General features: G+C 34.0%; 2 protein-coding genes and 1 non-coding gene across 6 annotated transcripts in view; 2 read left to right on the top strand and 1 right to left on the bottom strand.

The window, feature by feature from the left end:
* Nucleotides 1–4,304, bottom strand: part of LOC140049530 (uncharacterized) — a 56,246-nt gene extending 51,942 nt beyond the window's left edge. The window contains exon 1 of one of the 3 annotated variants that reach the window (XM_072094427.1): nt 3,989–4,304. The gene's annotated coding sequence lies outside the window, so the exon portion shown is untranslated. The remainder of the gene's footprint in view (nt 1–3,988) is intronic. The other 2 variants (XM_072094434.1, XM_072094433.1) reach the window with 2 other exon arrangements.
* Nucleotides 4,305–4,448: 144 nt separating this feature from the next.
* Trnaq-cug (transfer RNA glutamine (anticodon CUG)) lies at nt 4,449–4,520 on the top strand. Its single transcript has one exon. It is a non-coding gene; the product is annotated as a tRNA-Gln (tRNA).
* Nucleotides 4,521–12,183: 7,663 nt separating this feature from the next.
* On the top strand, nt 12,184–16,670 carry LOC140048831 (E3 ubiquitin-protein ligase RNF14-like). Of its 2 annotated transcripts, none has more exons than XM_072093631.1 (7): nt 12,184–12,267; nt 12,774–13,010; nt 13,103–13,251; nt 13,759–14,271; nt 14,981–15,209; nt 15,395–15,567; nt 16,165–16,670. In XM_072093631.1, the coding sequence occupies exons 2-7, from the start codon at nt 12,827–12,829 to the stop codon at nt 16,372–16,374; spliced, it is 1,458 nt and encodes a 485-aa protein (XP_071949732.1). In that variant the 5' UTR covers nt 12,184–12,267; nt 12,774–12,826; the 3' UTR covers nt 16,375–16,670. The 2 variants fall into 2 exon arrangements, with proteins under 2 accessions (XP_071949732.1, XP_071949731.1); XM_072093630.1 differs by having other exon boundaries at nt 12,215–12,280.
* Nucleotides 16,671–17,669: the final 999 nt, after the last annotated feature.

The following is a 17,669-nucleotide window of genomic DNA, read 5'->3' as shown; positions in this document are numbered from 1 at the left end:
ACTGGTAAAAAAATCATGAGTCACTGCCTATTATATTTACTAGCACTTTCACTGCTTATGGTCTCAAAACTCCCTGGTCTCAACTAATGTTGTTCGAAAAGTAGTTTTGTCTATAAAATGACGTTTAAGCCATAATAGTTTGATTTAGTCAGCCCAATAGCAAGCCCTTAGCCAAACCCGGGGCCAAACCCTACAAACCCCACTTGCTATAGGATTGTTATTGGGCTAGTACTAAATCAAACTCTGCTTATTGCCTAAAGATTATAGACAAAGACAGCTGAAAATCTATAATTACTATAGAAACTACGAAAAATCTATAAATCGATGAAATTTGATATTTGATTATAGGAATACTTTTGATACCACAGTGTTCAATTAAAAATAATGATCTTACCAGGAAAGATAAATTTTATTTATATTTAAACAAGTTGAGTTATCACACCTGAGTAGATTCTTGCAATTTTATTGGAGGATTGTTGCAGGTCACATGATATTTAATAAACTATTCCAATGAACCCTTGTTTGTTATAAAACAAATAATAAATGTTTCTTTCATGCAATAGAACAAATAATTTAATTTGGTGAAAGATGAAATGTTCTATTTTTACCTGCTCATGAAATTATTTGTACTATTGCACTCATAAACATTATTAGTATAATATTGTACTCATTTAAAATGCATTACAAATATAGCTTTAAAGGCCTGGTTTTAACTGCATCTGTTTCAAATAACAATAGTATTAGTTAATCCCGAATTTGCGAAGGCTTCCCAGGAGGTCAGATGCTTTTTTTCTAAATGCAGTCAATTGATCTTAAAGTAAATACAGGACTGACCATATGGATATATACGTTGTGGTAAGCTTTGGAAACCTTGTCTCATATTAACAATTCTACTAAAAAATTATAATGGATCTATGAATATATAACAGTCTTGAAATTGTAATGTCAACCACAACTTTGTATTAATGATGACCACATGACTCCTTGTTATAGTATCCTCTAAGAACCAGGCCTGTGAATTCATTCATGTTCAATGGAGCTCCAATGGGGAATTGGCTGTACAGCAACATACTACTTTAGTATATTGATAATTAGCAGGTTATATCAGGCCAATGTGATTTACCAGAACTATTAAATACCACAAATCTCTGAAATGACACAACATCCACACCTATTTACTGGATCCAAAAACAATTTGTGTATCTGGCCTACAATTAAGTATTGTCCTATATGAACGGACAAAACAGTGTAACTATTAATAGTAATATCTATAATGACAGTACATATTTGCAAGCTAGTAAAGGATAACTTTATATTTGTTTAAGAAATTTGTTATTTATTAGAGTACCTAGTCCAATATCAGATCTGATAAAATCAAAGTCCAATTTTGTTGAATTCATTTTGAATATAGTTAATGTATGTTACACAACAATAGTAAGTTCAACCACTAAACACAACAACTTTGCTGTACATTATGTTTGTACCATGGAGAAGAACAAGATATTGATTTCACTTTAGGAATTCCGTACAAACTTAGTTAAGATCTTCATATTGTTTTTAGCTACCACCATTATAAATCCAGACCATGCTCATCTTATAAGGATCATCATTTGACAGAAAAGTATATTCTAAAAAACAGATAAAATTGAAAACAGCTATAGCATATTAACATAAAAACATCAAAAAATTTAATTTTAAAATTAATGTAACTACTACAGGATTAGTCCATTAATGTGACTACTACAGGATTAGTCCATTAATGATTACGAAGTTGAGTATGAAGTACATGACTGTGTGGCACCTAGCCACGCCCACGGTTAATTTAAGCATGACAATTGGTGTAAATAATGCAGATCTTAAAGGATCTAAAAGAGGTGTGTAGGATTGAGTCATCACTATTTCATTCAAGCTAAACCACAGTGAAGAGGTTACTCACGGTCATGGCAATCAAGTTTGTACCAGTAGATACTAAATGATGGCTTAAACACTATAGATATGATTACTGTACAGTACCCAGGGTTAAGAAATATAGGCCTAAAATAATAAGTAAAGTATGAGAAGGGTATATAGTATAAATATAGTATCTTAACCAGTCAGTATACTATGCAAAATATCACCTGCACAAGTCGATGTAATTGAGAAGTTGTCCCAATGACATGAACAACATTTTAGATAAGTTGATGACGATGTAGATATTTGTCAATACAAAACCATGGTTCTGTATTTGCATACACGTGTTTGATTTAATACTGTACCAGCTACTGCAGACATATAACGTGGTTACCGACTGGTGGGCCTCTGGAAATCACCAACCCACAACACTATATTTGAGTCCTACAGTAGCTACAGTACATTTTCATGGTGTACACTACTATAGAACTGTAATTCAATGCTTATCAACATAGGCTATAAAATAGTGCCATAAATTCTGGAGTTTTATTAAATGGCAAAAGTTACCAGACTATTTGTTATCTAGCTTAAGAATATGTTTTTGTTCAAAATATCATAACAGATAGATAACAATAGAGTGTATTTTTATTCTTTGATACACCTGAGTGATTTTCATGAGAGACAAATATTATCATACACAATTTGAAAACAACCCTAACACTAACCCCATGGGTACACCCACTCGAAATTATTTGTTATGGAAAAATCAGATGGTAAATGAATTACTGCAACTGTACAAGTTTTACAAAAACTGTAATGTTAAAATTCTTTACAAATGCCACAGTTTATGATTTTAACTTCTGTTGGCAAAGTAGTATAAGTGCTCTTTTATTGAGGTAGGGGGGGGGGGGGAAATCGAGAGAAGAGGGAAAGTTCTTTCTGGTGCCAAATCCTGTCTTCAGACTTGTTTTAAGTACATGCTTCTCTCCGTAAAGGGTCCCCTTTATGTCAGACTAGCCAATCAAATGACTCATGAGCTCTCAACAGTGGCTGTGCATAACCTAGCAATATGGGGGGTTATGGGTAAAAATGCTGTGTGAACTCAATCACAACTCTTTCAACCACCCTTCTGCCTATGTCCTGAATACCATTTTTCATCTTATTTATCAAAACATACGATTTTTTATAGTCAAGTCATTTGACTATGCATTCCAGAGTAGATAGATCATAGATTGGAACACATAAAGAAATAGGACCAAATACACCATTTGTTATCATATTGATTAGGTTTTCCTGATCAATCTTTGCATACCTTGAATATCTAGTCATCAGCATGAACTACTGTAGATGCTTAGGGAGTGTTGTCAAAGTGTTGTCAAGGTGTTAGGGAGTGTTATTAAGGTGTGAGGCAGAGTCGAAGTGTGAGGCAGTGTTTCGTTCAACTCAATTTTGATTTTTCCACAGGACTGCAACTATTTTTTCTCAGTCATAACCCATTTTTTTTGTTCGCGTTTCTAAGTAGATAATGTCTGTATGTGAATGAACATACAGTACATTTGTTGTGTTGTTACTATAAACAGTTAATTTCTTATGCAAAATGAATTGGAAGATATACATTTTATTTGCATACAATTGCAAAACAATTAACAAATTTATACAACAATCATAAATAAAGATGTATAATAAATTGAGTAACATAATTATTAACTGGATTATGTAGCCTGTATTGTATTGATGCTGAATAATATCATAGATGAGTTAAAATCACATATATACCTACACACTAAAGTCTAAGTGAGAACTTTAATTTAATTAATTGCCTAACTTTTCTTACTTACTAATACACACCTACTAAACTAAGTCTAGGCTAGTTCTGATGAATTAGCTACAGTAGGTCACGATACAACAACGAACCTCACCCCACCCCGGCCGTCTTCCTCAGCCCTCTGCAGACAGTTCGAAGACGACACGCCCCTCACCCAGACGAACAGAAGTACCTTATTGTATGGGAGGCAATAACAGTACACACAGTGACAACAAAACATAACTTTTTCAGGCCTAACTAAGTATGTGCGCCTGGTGCACTTGGTCTACTTACAAGCAAGGCACGTGGAAACAGCCGTTTGGGCTTCAGAAACTTGTATGTTCAGCACACGTTGTAAATAATAATAACTAAAAATATGACAGAAAATGCTGATAATTCAAGTAATTTTAGGTAGGCTCTCAATCGTCCAAGTCCACTTGGCTCTGCTGCTACGTACTTTGAACCGCTGAACATTGTTTATGGGCGAGACTAGCTATTGTGTCTTCTTACACTTTCCCATTGGCTACTTGTGGAATATCTCGTATGCCATATAAGGAAATAATATGAATGGAACAATCACGCGACAGTTATTAACACATTTATAGTAGTTATTTATCATAAAATTTATACGAGTTAAAACATAGAATTCTAATTCATCTATTGTACCACCAAATAGTATAAAACAAATCGTATTATGAAGATTTAATGTACGATCAATGTTCAAGTAGTCTAGATCCGTCTCGTCCTTTCAACCGGTCCCATGGTGTAACGGTCAGCACTCGAGACTCTGAATCTCGCGATCCGAGTTCAAATCTCGGTGGGACCTCATATTTTTATTTTTTTTATTTCTAAGCGTTTTTAAAATCTAATAAGCGTCATTTCATTTATTTAGTCACTTTTAAATATTTCAATATTTTTTAAACGATCTGTTAACAGTATATGCCAAATTTCCAAATGGGGATTCAGAGAGAAAGAGAGGGACATAGTAGTTTATTTTTTGGAAAGTAATTTTTCAGTCCTAAACGACGTTTCTCAGCTAAACGACGTTGGTATGTTAAAAGTCCAAGACCGTGTCGAATTTCTTAGAGTCTGTCATGTTTTTAAAATATATAATCATTGTTGTCCACCTTATTTATGCAATCGTTTTATTAGAATTTCAGACAGTCATAATTACAATACTAGGGGATGCAATTTTAATTTTAGAATCCCAACTATCAAGCCAATGGCACATGTGACCTTTTTTTACAATGCTATTAAAGAATGGAATAATTTACCAATTAACATTAAGGAATCACAAACTGTTTGTTGTTTTAAAAGTAAAGTTAAAAAGTATCTACAGGAACGTTCACTAGCTCTAGAAACTATTTAATTAGCGCTTCTTCTTTTTTCGATTGTCCTTTTTTGCTGTTTTTTTGTAATTTTTATATGTTGCATTGTTTGTCTTTTTTGCTGTTCTTTCAAAGGACCTCATTGGAAACAAGTCCGTAGAGGACTTTTATGAGTTTTCCTTGGCATCCTTGTTTTATTTTGGTATTTTTATATTTGCCAATTTTAATTGTATGTCTGTGATATTTTATGTACTGATGCCGAAATAAATCAAATCAAATCAAAAATCCTTACTTTATATTCATGGAGTCAATGTCTATTCTTTTTTTGTGTTTTGTTGTAATTTATTATGTTAAATAATTTTAATTATTTAAATAAACAACATGAAGAAAGTGTATTAAAATTTACCCACCCAGAAAATACCATAAATAAAAGTAGAGTGCTGCTTCTACAAAAAAAAAGGGGGTAAAAAGGACGGACAGCGCCAATGGTACAATTGCAGTATCACAACATAGCCAAAAGTCCGTGTTTTCGAAGTAACCACTTAGCCAAGCCGCCCCAAGAGAATGTATTGGGTATTTAACGTTATATTCTATGACGAGGGTGTTATGCAATACATAGGGGGCGTTGTTCTATTAGTATTAGTACTACTGTACTATTATTATTATATACAGCAAAATTCGTTTTACAAAACTATTGTGTTTCTAAAAAAAAGAAGGAATTGAATGAAAACGAATAAAACCGATGTTAATTGCGTTAAAAATATAAATAATTAATGGTTGTCACAAAACAAAAACATAAAGTAATTAATTTTTTTTTAAAAGGTAATTAGGTACGTCCTCGCTCGAACTTCCGTCTTGTCAAAAGTGATACAGTACTAAAATTACTACATTATTATTATTATTTTAGATTTTCGGTGATTACAAGCCCACCGGAAAATTAATGATTACATGTATGCATGTTAGAAATAGTGGAATAAAAAGGACTGGACAGCGCCAGTGGTTGGTTAGTGTTGTATTGACAAATTAGCAAATTGTGTTTAAACGAAGTAACCACTCAGCCAAGCCAGCCCAATTGAAAACGGATGGTAAATAAGCTTATAACCATTTCGTCATAATATCGACTAACTGATAAACTATAGATGGCAGTATTTAAATAAAACAATGATGGTTGTGGTCATGCTCTATGTTGTGCCATATTATTTGCCTGTGTTTCTTAAAAAAAAAGCAGAGGGAATTGAATGAAAACGAATATAACCGATGTTAATTGCGTTAAAAAAATAAATTATCAATGTTTGTCAAAAAAAAGCACAAAGTAATTAATTTGGTAACTAGGTACGTCCTCTCTTGAACTCCCGTCTTGCCAAAAGTAATACACTACTAATAAAATATGTAAATAGAGTATAATTATCGTATAATTTCGGTGACCAGAAGATCAATGATTAAATGTATAGGTAGGACAGGTAATAAATAGTGGAATAAAAAGGACTGGACAGCGCCAGTGGTTGATTTGTGTTTGGACAAATAATATCATATGAATTCATTTAAACGAAGTAACCACTTAGCCAAGCCAGCCCAATTGAAAACGGATAATAACCATTTATTTCGTCATATAAATATCGATTAACTGAGAAACTATAGATGGCAGTATTCAAATAAAAACGGTGACTACTTCTTCGCATGCAGCTAAAGTAAAATGACGTCATGTTAAAGTGGGTCGTCACAGAGTCTCATGCATATAAATGAAGCAAACTTGCTGAGAGTTTTTTCCACCACCACACACACGCGACGCGAGATTTATCGAAAATATACAACAAAATATAATTGTTTTCACTGCTGAGGATAATAAATAATATACTTTAATTTTAACATGACAGGAGAGCCTAGATACTTCCAGTGCGAATACAAAATAATAATAATGTACAATATTAGTATGTATTTTCAAATGCTGCAAGACATGAGGCCCGAATTAGGCTAGGCCTCCTACTGTCTGTAGTTAGTGGCAGCGCAGTGCATACCTGAGAGCTAGGGTGGGTGGGAAGTTAGCTAGTATGCTGGGTTAGTATCTGCACAATGCCACGCGGTAACGATGAAGGGGAGGATATGGATGGCCTGATAGTGGGTAGTGTATACTGTATTTTACTTGTCTTTAGTTAGGCCGCTAGTGAGTAGGTATCATAGAAAGTCTGTCTATAGGGCTAGGCATCTAAGCAAGCCAAATGGGTCGAATAAACAACTATATTTAATCTGCTTCTAAGCCAATAACAAATGGGTCGAATAAACAACTATATTGCATGAAATTTCAAAGTTTTTACACGATTGTAATATACATGTTTTTGGCGTGGCAGAAACATTTCTAAAGTAAAGGCAAATGTAAATATTGATTATGTCAACGGATTTCGTTGGATTGGTAAAAGTAGGAAAATTAAAGGAGGTGGTGGTATTGGTGCATTCATCTCTGATTGTATAACTGTTCTTGATGATGATGTTTTTAATTCAATGTCTGATGTTTACGAAAGTTTTTGGTTAAAATTATGCTATAGTATAATGGTAACCAAAACGAAACTTTATTCGTTGCTGTTGCATATTTCCCTGTTGAAGGTTCTGACAGTAATCTGACTGACGAATTATACAACCAGCTTCTCGCTGAAATTTTACGTATTGAAGATGATAATACTGATCCCAAAATTATTGTGATGTCGGATATGAATGCCAGAATCGGTGGGGAAATATCCAATGGTGATCCTGTTTTAAACTCTAATGGTGTACGGCTATTGAATTTTCGTGACAATTCAAACTTAGCTATTTTAAATTGTAGTGATCATTGTACGGGGAAATTTACATGGTTCAGGAATAACTTGCAAAGTACAATTGATTACATGTTATGCTCTAATAGTGTACTCAATTGTGTAAATGAATTTATTATTGATGACGACAGGGTGATGGGTCTTGGGAGTGACCACAATGTCCTTCTCCTTAAATTATATATTAATAATATCTATCATAAAAATATTAATTATCAAAATAGCATAATATGTTGGAATATCCAAAGGAATCAAGATTTGTCTTTGTTTAAGCAACACATTCGGATATTGTTTCGCGAATGGGATGCAGATTCCTTTAATGATGTTAATTGTCTTTGGGATTCATGGAAAAATAACCTTATATTGGCCGCGACAAAGGGTATAGGAATTAAGAAAAATAATTTTAACATTAAATGCAACTCTTGGTTTGATGAAAATGTCGATGCGGCTATTAGGCCTAAAGATAGAAGGGAAGCATCGCGTCTTCATCGTAGATGGGCTAAGGGTCTCGACCCCAATAAGAATGGTGATGATTTATGGAAATCTTACCAAGAGAAACGGTCTTATGCTAAAGAACTGATTAAAACTAAAATAACTGAAATGCGTGTGAATAAGTCTATTGAATTGGCAAACAAAGGTGGACGTAACTGTAGCGATTTTTGGAAACTGTTAAAAGGCAGTAATCGTAACCAGCCTGTTAGTTGTATCAAAAGACCAGATTCTAGTGAAATAGTCTCCGACGAAAAGGAAATGAACCAAATAGCCCTTGATTACTGGCAAACATTAGGTAAAACTAATTTGGCCGAAATTGATGAACGAACTAAACAAATTAATACCTTTATTAATAACATTAGAACCACAAAAAATGCCCACAACGACTGATGAATTTCTCTCAGGGCCTGTTTCTGCTGCAACTGCTCAAAATACGGTATAAAAATACGGTATAAAATACGGTATTTTTTATACCGTATTTTTTAGTACCCCGTTTCTGCTAACAATACTTCTTGGGTGGTCGTGTTAAATTTCATCTTTTTTACCCAAATTGCCATTCATTTATTTGATCGATAATTAAAAGTCGCAATAAAGGAAGTTTTACGTCTCACTTTCAACAGCCTAGCCCTAGTGATAGAGATGTTGTGAGAGCACAGAAAACATCGTAATGGGGACAATTAATTCGTTCCCTCCCCGAGTTATTGTATTTTGCAATGTTGTACTGCTTTCGCAGGCTCTTCAGCTTTGAGTTTACTTGCTTTGGAGACAAGTTTATTCCATACTCCTGCTTTATTTTGTTAGAAATGTCTTTATAAATGTGGTTGTCCCTTTTATTACCTTTTAGTTGGTCAGACATTTTAGCTTCCCCACACACATTTATTTAGTAAAACTGTGACGTATTCGCTCCACATTTTCGCCGAATATATCTATACATGTGTGTAAAGCAGCTAACAGCGACAGAAAATAAAAACACGAATGGTGACCTTTTGTCATGTAAAAAAAAATACGGTATTTTTTATTGGCAGCAGAAACGGGTACAAAAAATACGGTATAAATTTGTAAATACCGTATTTTATCCACAAATTTTGTGGGGAAAATACGGTATACAAAATACGGTATATTTTTTATGAGCGCAGTTTCTGCTGCCAAAAATATACCGTATATATACGGTATTAAAAAAATACCGTATAATATACGGTATTTAGTTGGCAGCAGAAACAGGGCCTCAGATGTTGAATTGAATTTAGATATTGTTGAAACCGCAATTTTAAGGTCAAAGAACAATAAATCACCTGGAATTGACACGATCACTAATGAAATTTTAAAAAATGGTGGTCAATGTTTGAATATGTCAATCCTTTCTTTATTTAATAGAATAATTGCTTTAGAAAAAGTTCCAAATGACTGGAATAAAAGTATTATTGTACCCGTTCATAAAAAGGGGGACCGCAGGGATCTTAATAACTACAGGGGGATTTCCCTTACTCCATGTATCTCGAAAATATTTAACCGAATCATTTCAAACAATATTTCTAACTTTCTGGAAGATAAAAATGTGTTGTCAGAAGTACAGGGAGGGTTTAGACCTTCGCGACGATGTGAGGATCACATATTTACCCTCAAAAGCATAGCTTCCTGTCGTCTGCTTGAAGGGAAAAAAACCTTCATGGCTTTCTTAGATTTTAAAAAAGCCGCTTCGATACGGTTTGGAGGGAAGGAATGCTAATGGCAGCATGGAATATTGGGATTAGAGGTAGGCTATGGAAATTAATCGATAGTTTATATCACAATGTGCAAGGTAAAGTAAGATTTGGTAAAATAGACACTAAATTCTTTAATATTGATGGAGGAGTTAAACAGGGATGTGTTTTATCACCGACTTTGTTTTGTATTCTTATGCACGAGTTTACCAAATTACTCAAAAAACATGATCTAGGTGTTCGTATTTATAATGTATGCATGGGTAGCCTTTTTTGGGCAGACGACGTTGTACTTATGGCAAACAATGAAAATGATCTGAGTGAGATGCTCAATCTAGCATCTAAATTTGCAAAGTCATGGAAATTAAATTTTAATCATGAAAAGTCGAAGGTCCTTATTGTTGGACAGCGCATAAACAATAAGATGTGGAAATTGGGCGATCAATATATTTCTGAGGTTGAAACCTATAAATATCTTGGTACTTGCATATCAAGAAATATTTCAGATCATTTTCACATCGACCAAATCATCAATAAAGGCAATAGAGTCATTGCTTATATTAAGTCAATTATAGACCGATTTGATAATTTTAGTAGAATTTTCTATGGTGACATTGTATGGAAAACAATTGCTCTTCCTACAATAAATTATGCTTGTTCAGTGTGGGTTAGCCAAAGCAGGAAAGATATTGATAAAATTGAGTCACTTCAATTACAAATGGCGCGGTACATCTTAAAAGCTAGTAGAAATACACCTAAAGAGGCCTTGTATGGGGATTTAGGGTGGGTTCCAATTAAAGTTATTCAAGATATATCTAGAGCCAAATTTATTAATTATGTAATGAACATGGATAAACACCGTTGGCCTAACTTTATGCTTAATACGTGTTTAAGTTCAACTACAAATGTAGAACCACGCTATAAACTGATTCCCAGTTTTGCTAAGACGTGTGCGTCTATTAATATGGACATTGACTCAATTTTCGAAACTTCCTACCTTGGCAATGACCCTGATAGTCATTGGGTTAAGAGATTTAAAGAGTTAATGCATGACACAAACATTTGCATTTTGGAAAAGTGAAATGCTAAGAAAATCGTCACTTCAGACATACTCTCTTATTAAGTCTAATCCGTGCCTTGAAAAATATTTATTGAATTGTACAGACTTTCTAGGATCTAGCCTCAAATTCAAACTACGTTCTAACACCCTTCCTTTAGGTCACAGGAGTTGTAAGTGGCTTCCTGAATATGATGGTATCTGTAAAATGTGTAAGAATGGTTTAGAAGACATTCAACATTTTCTATTCACATGTAACCAACTCAATGGCATAAGGATTGAAGAATATACCAAATTAGAATATATGTTAATCGATATCAATCATTTAGATGTATGGGAAAATTTTATCTCTGGTGACCTGAACACCAAATTAAATCTTGTATTAGGTGGAACTGATAACTACTATCATTATATGTATGACGTCGATTCCATATCAAATATCTTTGATTGTTACTGTAAGCACTATGTTAAAAGAGCTTGGGCACACAGATGTATTATTCTAGGCGAGTAATGTTCATATCAATCAAACTAAATGATTGATATCTATCTCACTAAATGATTGATATCTATCTCATTATAGTGTTAGGTCTACATTGTTGTTGCCCAATTCATTTTATATTGTACAGTTCCTACCTATTCTATATGTTTATTTCTTGTAATTTTGTATTTTTAGGTGTCAGTTCAATGGTATTGTAGTTACTGTAGTTGAATTGTTTTGACATGTTGACCTACGTCGACTTTTTATTGTAATTGTTATTTTCTATATCATGTTTTTTTTTTTTTGTATATTTCTCTTGGATGCACCTTCCATTTGGTCGAGTGCCACTGTTGTAAAAGTATAATCTCCAAATAAATTATTATTATTATTATTATTTAATCTGCTTCTTTGTTATCTGGAACAATATCGGATTATTTTCTGTACCACCGATCGCACCATCATTAATTAATCACTCTGAAAACATTTTGTAAAATCATGAGCGCACAAGAAGCAGAGACAAAATCTCCTTTTGCATATGCATGAGACTCTGTGACGACACGCTTTAACGTGACGTCATTTTACTTTAGCTGCATGCGAAGAAGTAGTCACCAATAAAAACAAGCAGAGCCGGCGGCCATCCATCACGCTCTATAGATTTTATGAATGACAGCAGAGGGAATAAACACGCTGAAAAAAACTGTACTAGGCTAGTAGTAGGTGTGTAAAAAAGGTAGAACACATACTAATCGAGTTTAGTCAGTTCTCCAAGAGTAATAGCTAAAGGTGTTAAGTTCCTAGGTCTAGCCTAGGCTAGATTATGATAGAGTAGTAATTAGAACTTATTTATTAAGTAGGCCTAGGCTATGTAGACTTAGCATGTCCCTAGGGCCTAGCTAGGTCTAGAGGCTGGATAGGCCTGTAGTACTATAGTAGTACTGTATATAGTAGGCCCAGCCCAGCACAGTACGGACGAGTCAAGTTCAGACAAGACGTCTCGTCGTACAAAGCTGTCTGAGTTGGCCTTTAGTTGTAGAGTAGGCCTGCCGCCTAGTACCTGGCTGGATAAACCTCCCTATAATTATACTAGTAGTAGTAGGCCTATAGCTACTGTGTAACTGACCCCCAGCCAGGGTCCAAACAAAAAAGTGCACAATACAGCTGTTTAACTTGCCCTAGAAAAGTCATGACTGGTTCCACTCAATAATGTTAATTTATGTTTTCAGATATGCTGAAATTTAAAAGGTAAATTGCATCATCAAACTTTATAGCACCAAAAATGGAAAATGCAAATGAACAAGAAGATGAGTTACTCGCCCTTAGTAGTATTTATGAAGATGAGAAAATGTTCAGACCAGCAGACGACAAAAGAGGTGGGAAATTGACGTTACCGCTTCAGCTTCCACAACAACCGTTCTACATTATGCTTTCGGAAAAGCAGACAACAAAGGCGTTGAATCTTGGTAATATTTCGGTTTTTTTTGTTTTGCTTCTATAATTATGACCTTGTGCGCGGGAACACATTATCAAACTGTTTTTTTGTCTGATATAATAGGTAGTAAGCTAAAGAAGACAGATGATGGTACTTACCTTTGCGTCAACCACTTACCACCCCTGGTACTTCACTTTCAATATCCAAAGACATACCCAAGTACTGATCCACCTTCATTCACTCTTCTCTCAAAATGGCTTTCTACAAAGATGGTTAGTATTTAGTAAAGTGTATTACTTTGTCTGAATTCCGAGTGGTTGATTGTATATTTACACGTTTTTTTTACACGCTTTCATACACACATTCATAAACCTTGCAAAATCTTGGTAGAAAAAATAGTTGGGGGGCTGTTAAATTATTAGTGTGCATGTTCTGTGTTGGATCAGTTAAATACCAGGGTAACTATGCATATATATAAGCAGTAACAACACGAAACATCTCAAACAAAGAGTTTCCATAAAATTGCCTTCACGACTCACAATGCAGCAAATTTGCTTAAAACTTAAGTTTTGCAGATGTGGAAGGGATATTAGTGGTGGTAATTATTATTGAAAACAATTGTTAGGGAGTGGGAAGATGAGACTAATTTTGTGGTTACCAGACTTGTTCCTAAAATTAAGTACAGCCAAAAAATACTAGAAAAAAATGTAGCTAGTCCGTCGTATGTACAGTATATTCTAAAAATGTGAAACGTTTATGCCATGATTTTTTGGTTCCAGTTAAGTCACCTGTGCTCTCAGTTGGACGACATATGGCTTGAGAACCAAGGAATGGTCATCATGTATTCTTGGTCCGAGTTCCTCATCAACGAAGCGCTTCCATTTCTAAAAATTACTTCCCCATACTTGTTAAACAGTCATTGTGAAAAAACAGAAACAAACTCTGAACCACATCAAACAAATCCATCAAAAACAGGTGAAATGACAAAAACGGAAAAAGAGAAGCTCGACAGTCGAGCTATCCAGGATGTAGCGTCGCAAGAGCTACTTCTAAAATGCATCATTGAGTACGACAGCGAAGAAAGTAAAAAAGTATTTCAAAAGAGTTATTTTATGTGCAGCGTTTGTTTTAATGAGAAACCAGGAAGTGATTGTATGAGGTTTCACGATTGCAGTCACGTCTACTGTAATGCATGTTTGAAAAGTTATTTTGTGATCCAAATTAAAGACGGTAATGTTAAAAGTCTAGACTGTCCGGATCCAAAATGCAAGTCACAAGCAACACCATTACAAGTGAGTTAACTGACACTAACAATTGTATAAGAAATGATGTTTTGTTTTTATATTCTGTATTTAGGCAAATTCCCCAAAGATAACCATAAGCGAATTCATTCACTATCCTCCTTAAAGGTGGCAATCCTATTCACAAGACAAACATATACACGAGATGCTCTACATAAACAAAGTCTTATTACAAGTCTAATGTATTTGACACATGCAATACAGCAACGCTTATGTTAGGGAGTATTTGATTTGCATTGACCGAAGTATGTCTTGTATTGTCACTGTGCGCATGTGGGGAAAATTGGGCCGCATGTCCTTTTCCATACCTCAACACAGTGTTGATGGTTTGTAGGTCTAGGTGACGACCGATGACACATTGATTGACCCGACTAGGCTAATTTCAACTTTTCAACTCTTAAACCATGTTTCTGCAGCCAAAAATTAACTAATAAAAATTAACAAACAATTAACCCAATAAACTGCCTGTGAAAACGAAGTTTAACCGATTCCACTCAAGAAAAATTAACCGACAATTATTTCATTCAAATCAGATAATTATAAGATCATTTTTAACCTTTGACCTGACGGACAAGTTGTTGCACCCTGATTGGGCATCTGGTTGTTTAGTAATGACTGATCATGTGCACTTTATTGGTTAAAAAATTAACCGATAATTTTATTTTGGCTGTAGAAACTTTAATTTTAATTTCTTTTATAGGTTCACACATTGGTAGGAAATGATTTGTTTGCCCAATATGATCGTCTGCTACTACAGTCTTCGTTACAGAGCATGGACGATATTGTCTACTGCCCTCGCTTAGAATGTCAAACACCTGTGATGATGGAGAAAGGGTCAAATTTGGGTCAATGCCCTAAATGCCATCTGACGTTTTGTTTCTTCTGCCGAATGACATACCATGGTGTATCGCCTTGTAGAGTACGAAAAGGTTAGTTGCTTCAACAAGGATGTTCTTAAGCTCTGTCTACACTATCAAACTAGTTTGACAAAAAAAAAAAAAACACATCACATTTTTTTGTCACATAAAGTTTGATAGTGTAGACAGAGCTTCATGATAACTTGCACAAAAATCATTATTTAGAACATACAAAAACTGAGCTTATTTTTCCACAGACGAGCTACAGAAAATCAGAACAGAATATGAGAATGGCGACAAGAGTAAAAAGTTATATTTAGAACATCGTTATGGGAAACGAACAATACAAAAAGCACTTGAAGATTTTTACAGTGAAGAATGGTTAAATAGCAACAGCAAAAAATGCCCTTCATGTGGGACACACATACAGGTAAATACTATTGATTGGGTGACAGAAAGAAAGGGATAAAATTGATGAGATGTCATACAATGTCTGAATACCTTCATATATCATATTCTGAGGGAGTTGAATTTGGGTACAATATAAAGCATACAAAAATGCTAAAATGTGTAACCAAGGCAATCCAACAACAGGATGCTGAGCTCTGGAGATCAAAGGGTCATCTGTGGCTGCGACACGATCAATATGTACATAGCAGTAATGTTGGTATTTGTCGCAGCCAGACATAAGATCAAAGGACTGAGTTCCTATCTTGGCGAGGTGGCTGAGCTCTGGAGATCAAAGGGTCATCTGTGGCTGCGACACGATTAATATGTACATAGTAGTACTGTTAGTATTTGTCGCAGCCAGACATAAGATCAAAGGACTGAGTTCCTATCTTGGCGAGGTGGCTGAGCTCTGGAGATCAAAGGCTCATCTGTGGCTGCGACACGATCAATATGTACATAGTAGTACTGTTAGTGTTTGTCGCAGCCAGACATAAGATCAAAGGACTGAGTTCCTATCTTGGCAAGGTGAGCTCAGTGCCATGGTGTAAATTTTTTTTTTAATAATTTTTTTTTCCAGAAAATTGATGGTTGCAACAAGATGACATGTACAAAGTGTCGAACTTATTTCTGTTGGTTGTGTTCAAATGTTCTTTCCTCCAGTAATCCATATAGTCACTATAACAACCTGACTGCACCTTGTTTTAACCAACTCTTCCAGGGAATGGAGGACAATTTGATGGATGAAATTGAATTATTGCAAAATGCATTATTAGAAGAGTTAGGATAAGAACATAGAATTATATATAATAAATAATATATAAAGAATAATAATGGTTAATGTCGAAACATGTCTGTTGCAAACGCACATAAAAATGTGCGTAACACGCTGATTAAATTATGAAGATTAGCATAAAATAAAAACAAAAAAGTTTTAATTTCAAAAATTATTATTTTAAATTTAAAAAATTATTTTTAAGTTCAAAAATTGTTATTTTTAAGTTCAAAAATTATTATTTTTAATAGTAGGTTGGGTTATTTATTTATATTTTTTTGTCTTCCATTTTTGGTTCATCATGCTTTATATCATGCCTATCTCAAATTATTATTTGAGAATATAAATATACTGTTAAATAAAGAAAAATATATAGAAGATATCTTCTTTTAGTGTGTTTTGTCGTTACTTATGAGGCCTAATTCTAAGGTGTGCTGTCCACAAGGCTGAGGAAACAGCTAGACAATGTTGACATTAAAAATCTCAACACACAATTCAAGTGATCTATTATATACTATTTATTCAGACATATTTTGCAAGAACATTTTATAAAAGATTCAGTTTAATTGCAATAAAAAAATATTAATAAAATTACCTAACTTTTAGCAGAGATGTAAATTAAATTATTTTACATATCCCTGGTTTTAGTTTGCTCTGATATAGTATGGTTCTTTTTAAAGTGATGTACTTCATAAATTATGAGTTTAAAAAAAAATATTACTAGATAAAGCTTAAAAATGTGTGCATTGGCCATTTAAATGTTGTAGTTGAAAATACATCTCTGAACTACAGTAGAATTTCTCTTTTGGGATTCCCCTTTGGGATTCCCCTTTGGGATTCTGCTATATCTGTGAAATGAATAAGGGGAAATTATCGGGTACTACCCAAGGTGTCCCCTTAAAGCTCTCTCTACACTATCAAACTTGTTTTACAAAAAAAATGCGATGTGTCCAAATATGGTAGTGATATGACATCATCATGTCCATATATATGGGCATATCACATTTTTTTGTCACACAAAGTTTGATAGTACAGACAAGGCTGAATAGGTGTTCGACTGTAGATATTTAAAAATTAATATTTGAAAGAGATAAAACAGTTTGTGTTTATGTTGTGCAACAGTTACCATTAAATTATAGAACTTTACATAATAATAAATAAAATCTATATGCATAGAAAAACATCATAAAAACAATACATTTAAATTGTTTTAATGACACTATAAATCTTTATCTCCAAACTACCATTTTATATTAGAAAACCCAAATGCAAAATAACTAACAATTTAAAGGAAAAACTAAACTAATTAT

This window comes from Antedon mediterranea, chromosome 5, assembly GCF_964355755.1.
Source record: "Antedon mediterranea chromosome 5, ecAntMedi1.1, whole genome shotgun sequence".
NCBI classification, from domain to species: domain Eukaryota; kingdom Metazoa; phylum Echinodermata; class Crinoidea; order Comatulida; family Antedonidae; genus Antedon; species Antedon mediterranea.
The sequence above is the reverse complement of the archived record's forward strand: the minus strand, read 5'-3'. Positions and strand labels throughout refer to the sequence as shown.

Coding starts and splice junctions, on each gene's coding strand:
- LOC140048831 (XM_072093631.1), top strand. CDS start 12,827: ATGGAAAATGCAAATGAACAAGAAGATGAGTTACTCGCCCTTAGTAGT. Junction 13,011..13,102: donor AACAAAGGCGTTGAATCTTG/GTAATATTTCGG, acceptor CTGATATAATAG/GTAGTAAGCTAAAGAAGACA. Junction 14,272..14,980: donor CACAAGCAACACCATTACAA/GTGAGTTAACTG, acceptor TTTCTTTTATAG/GTTCACACATTGGTAGGAAA.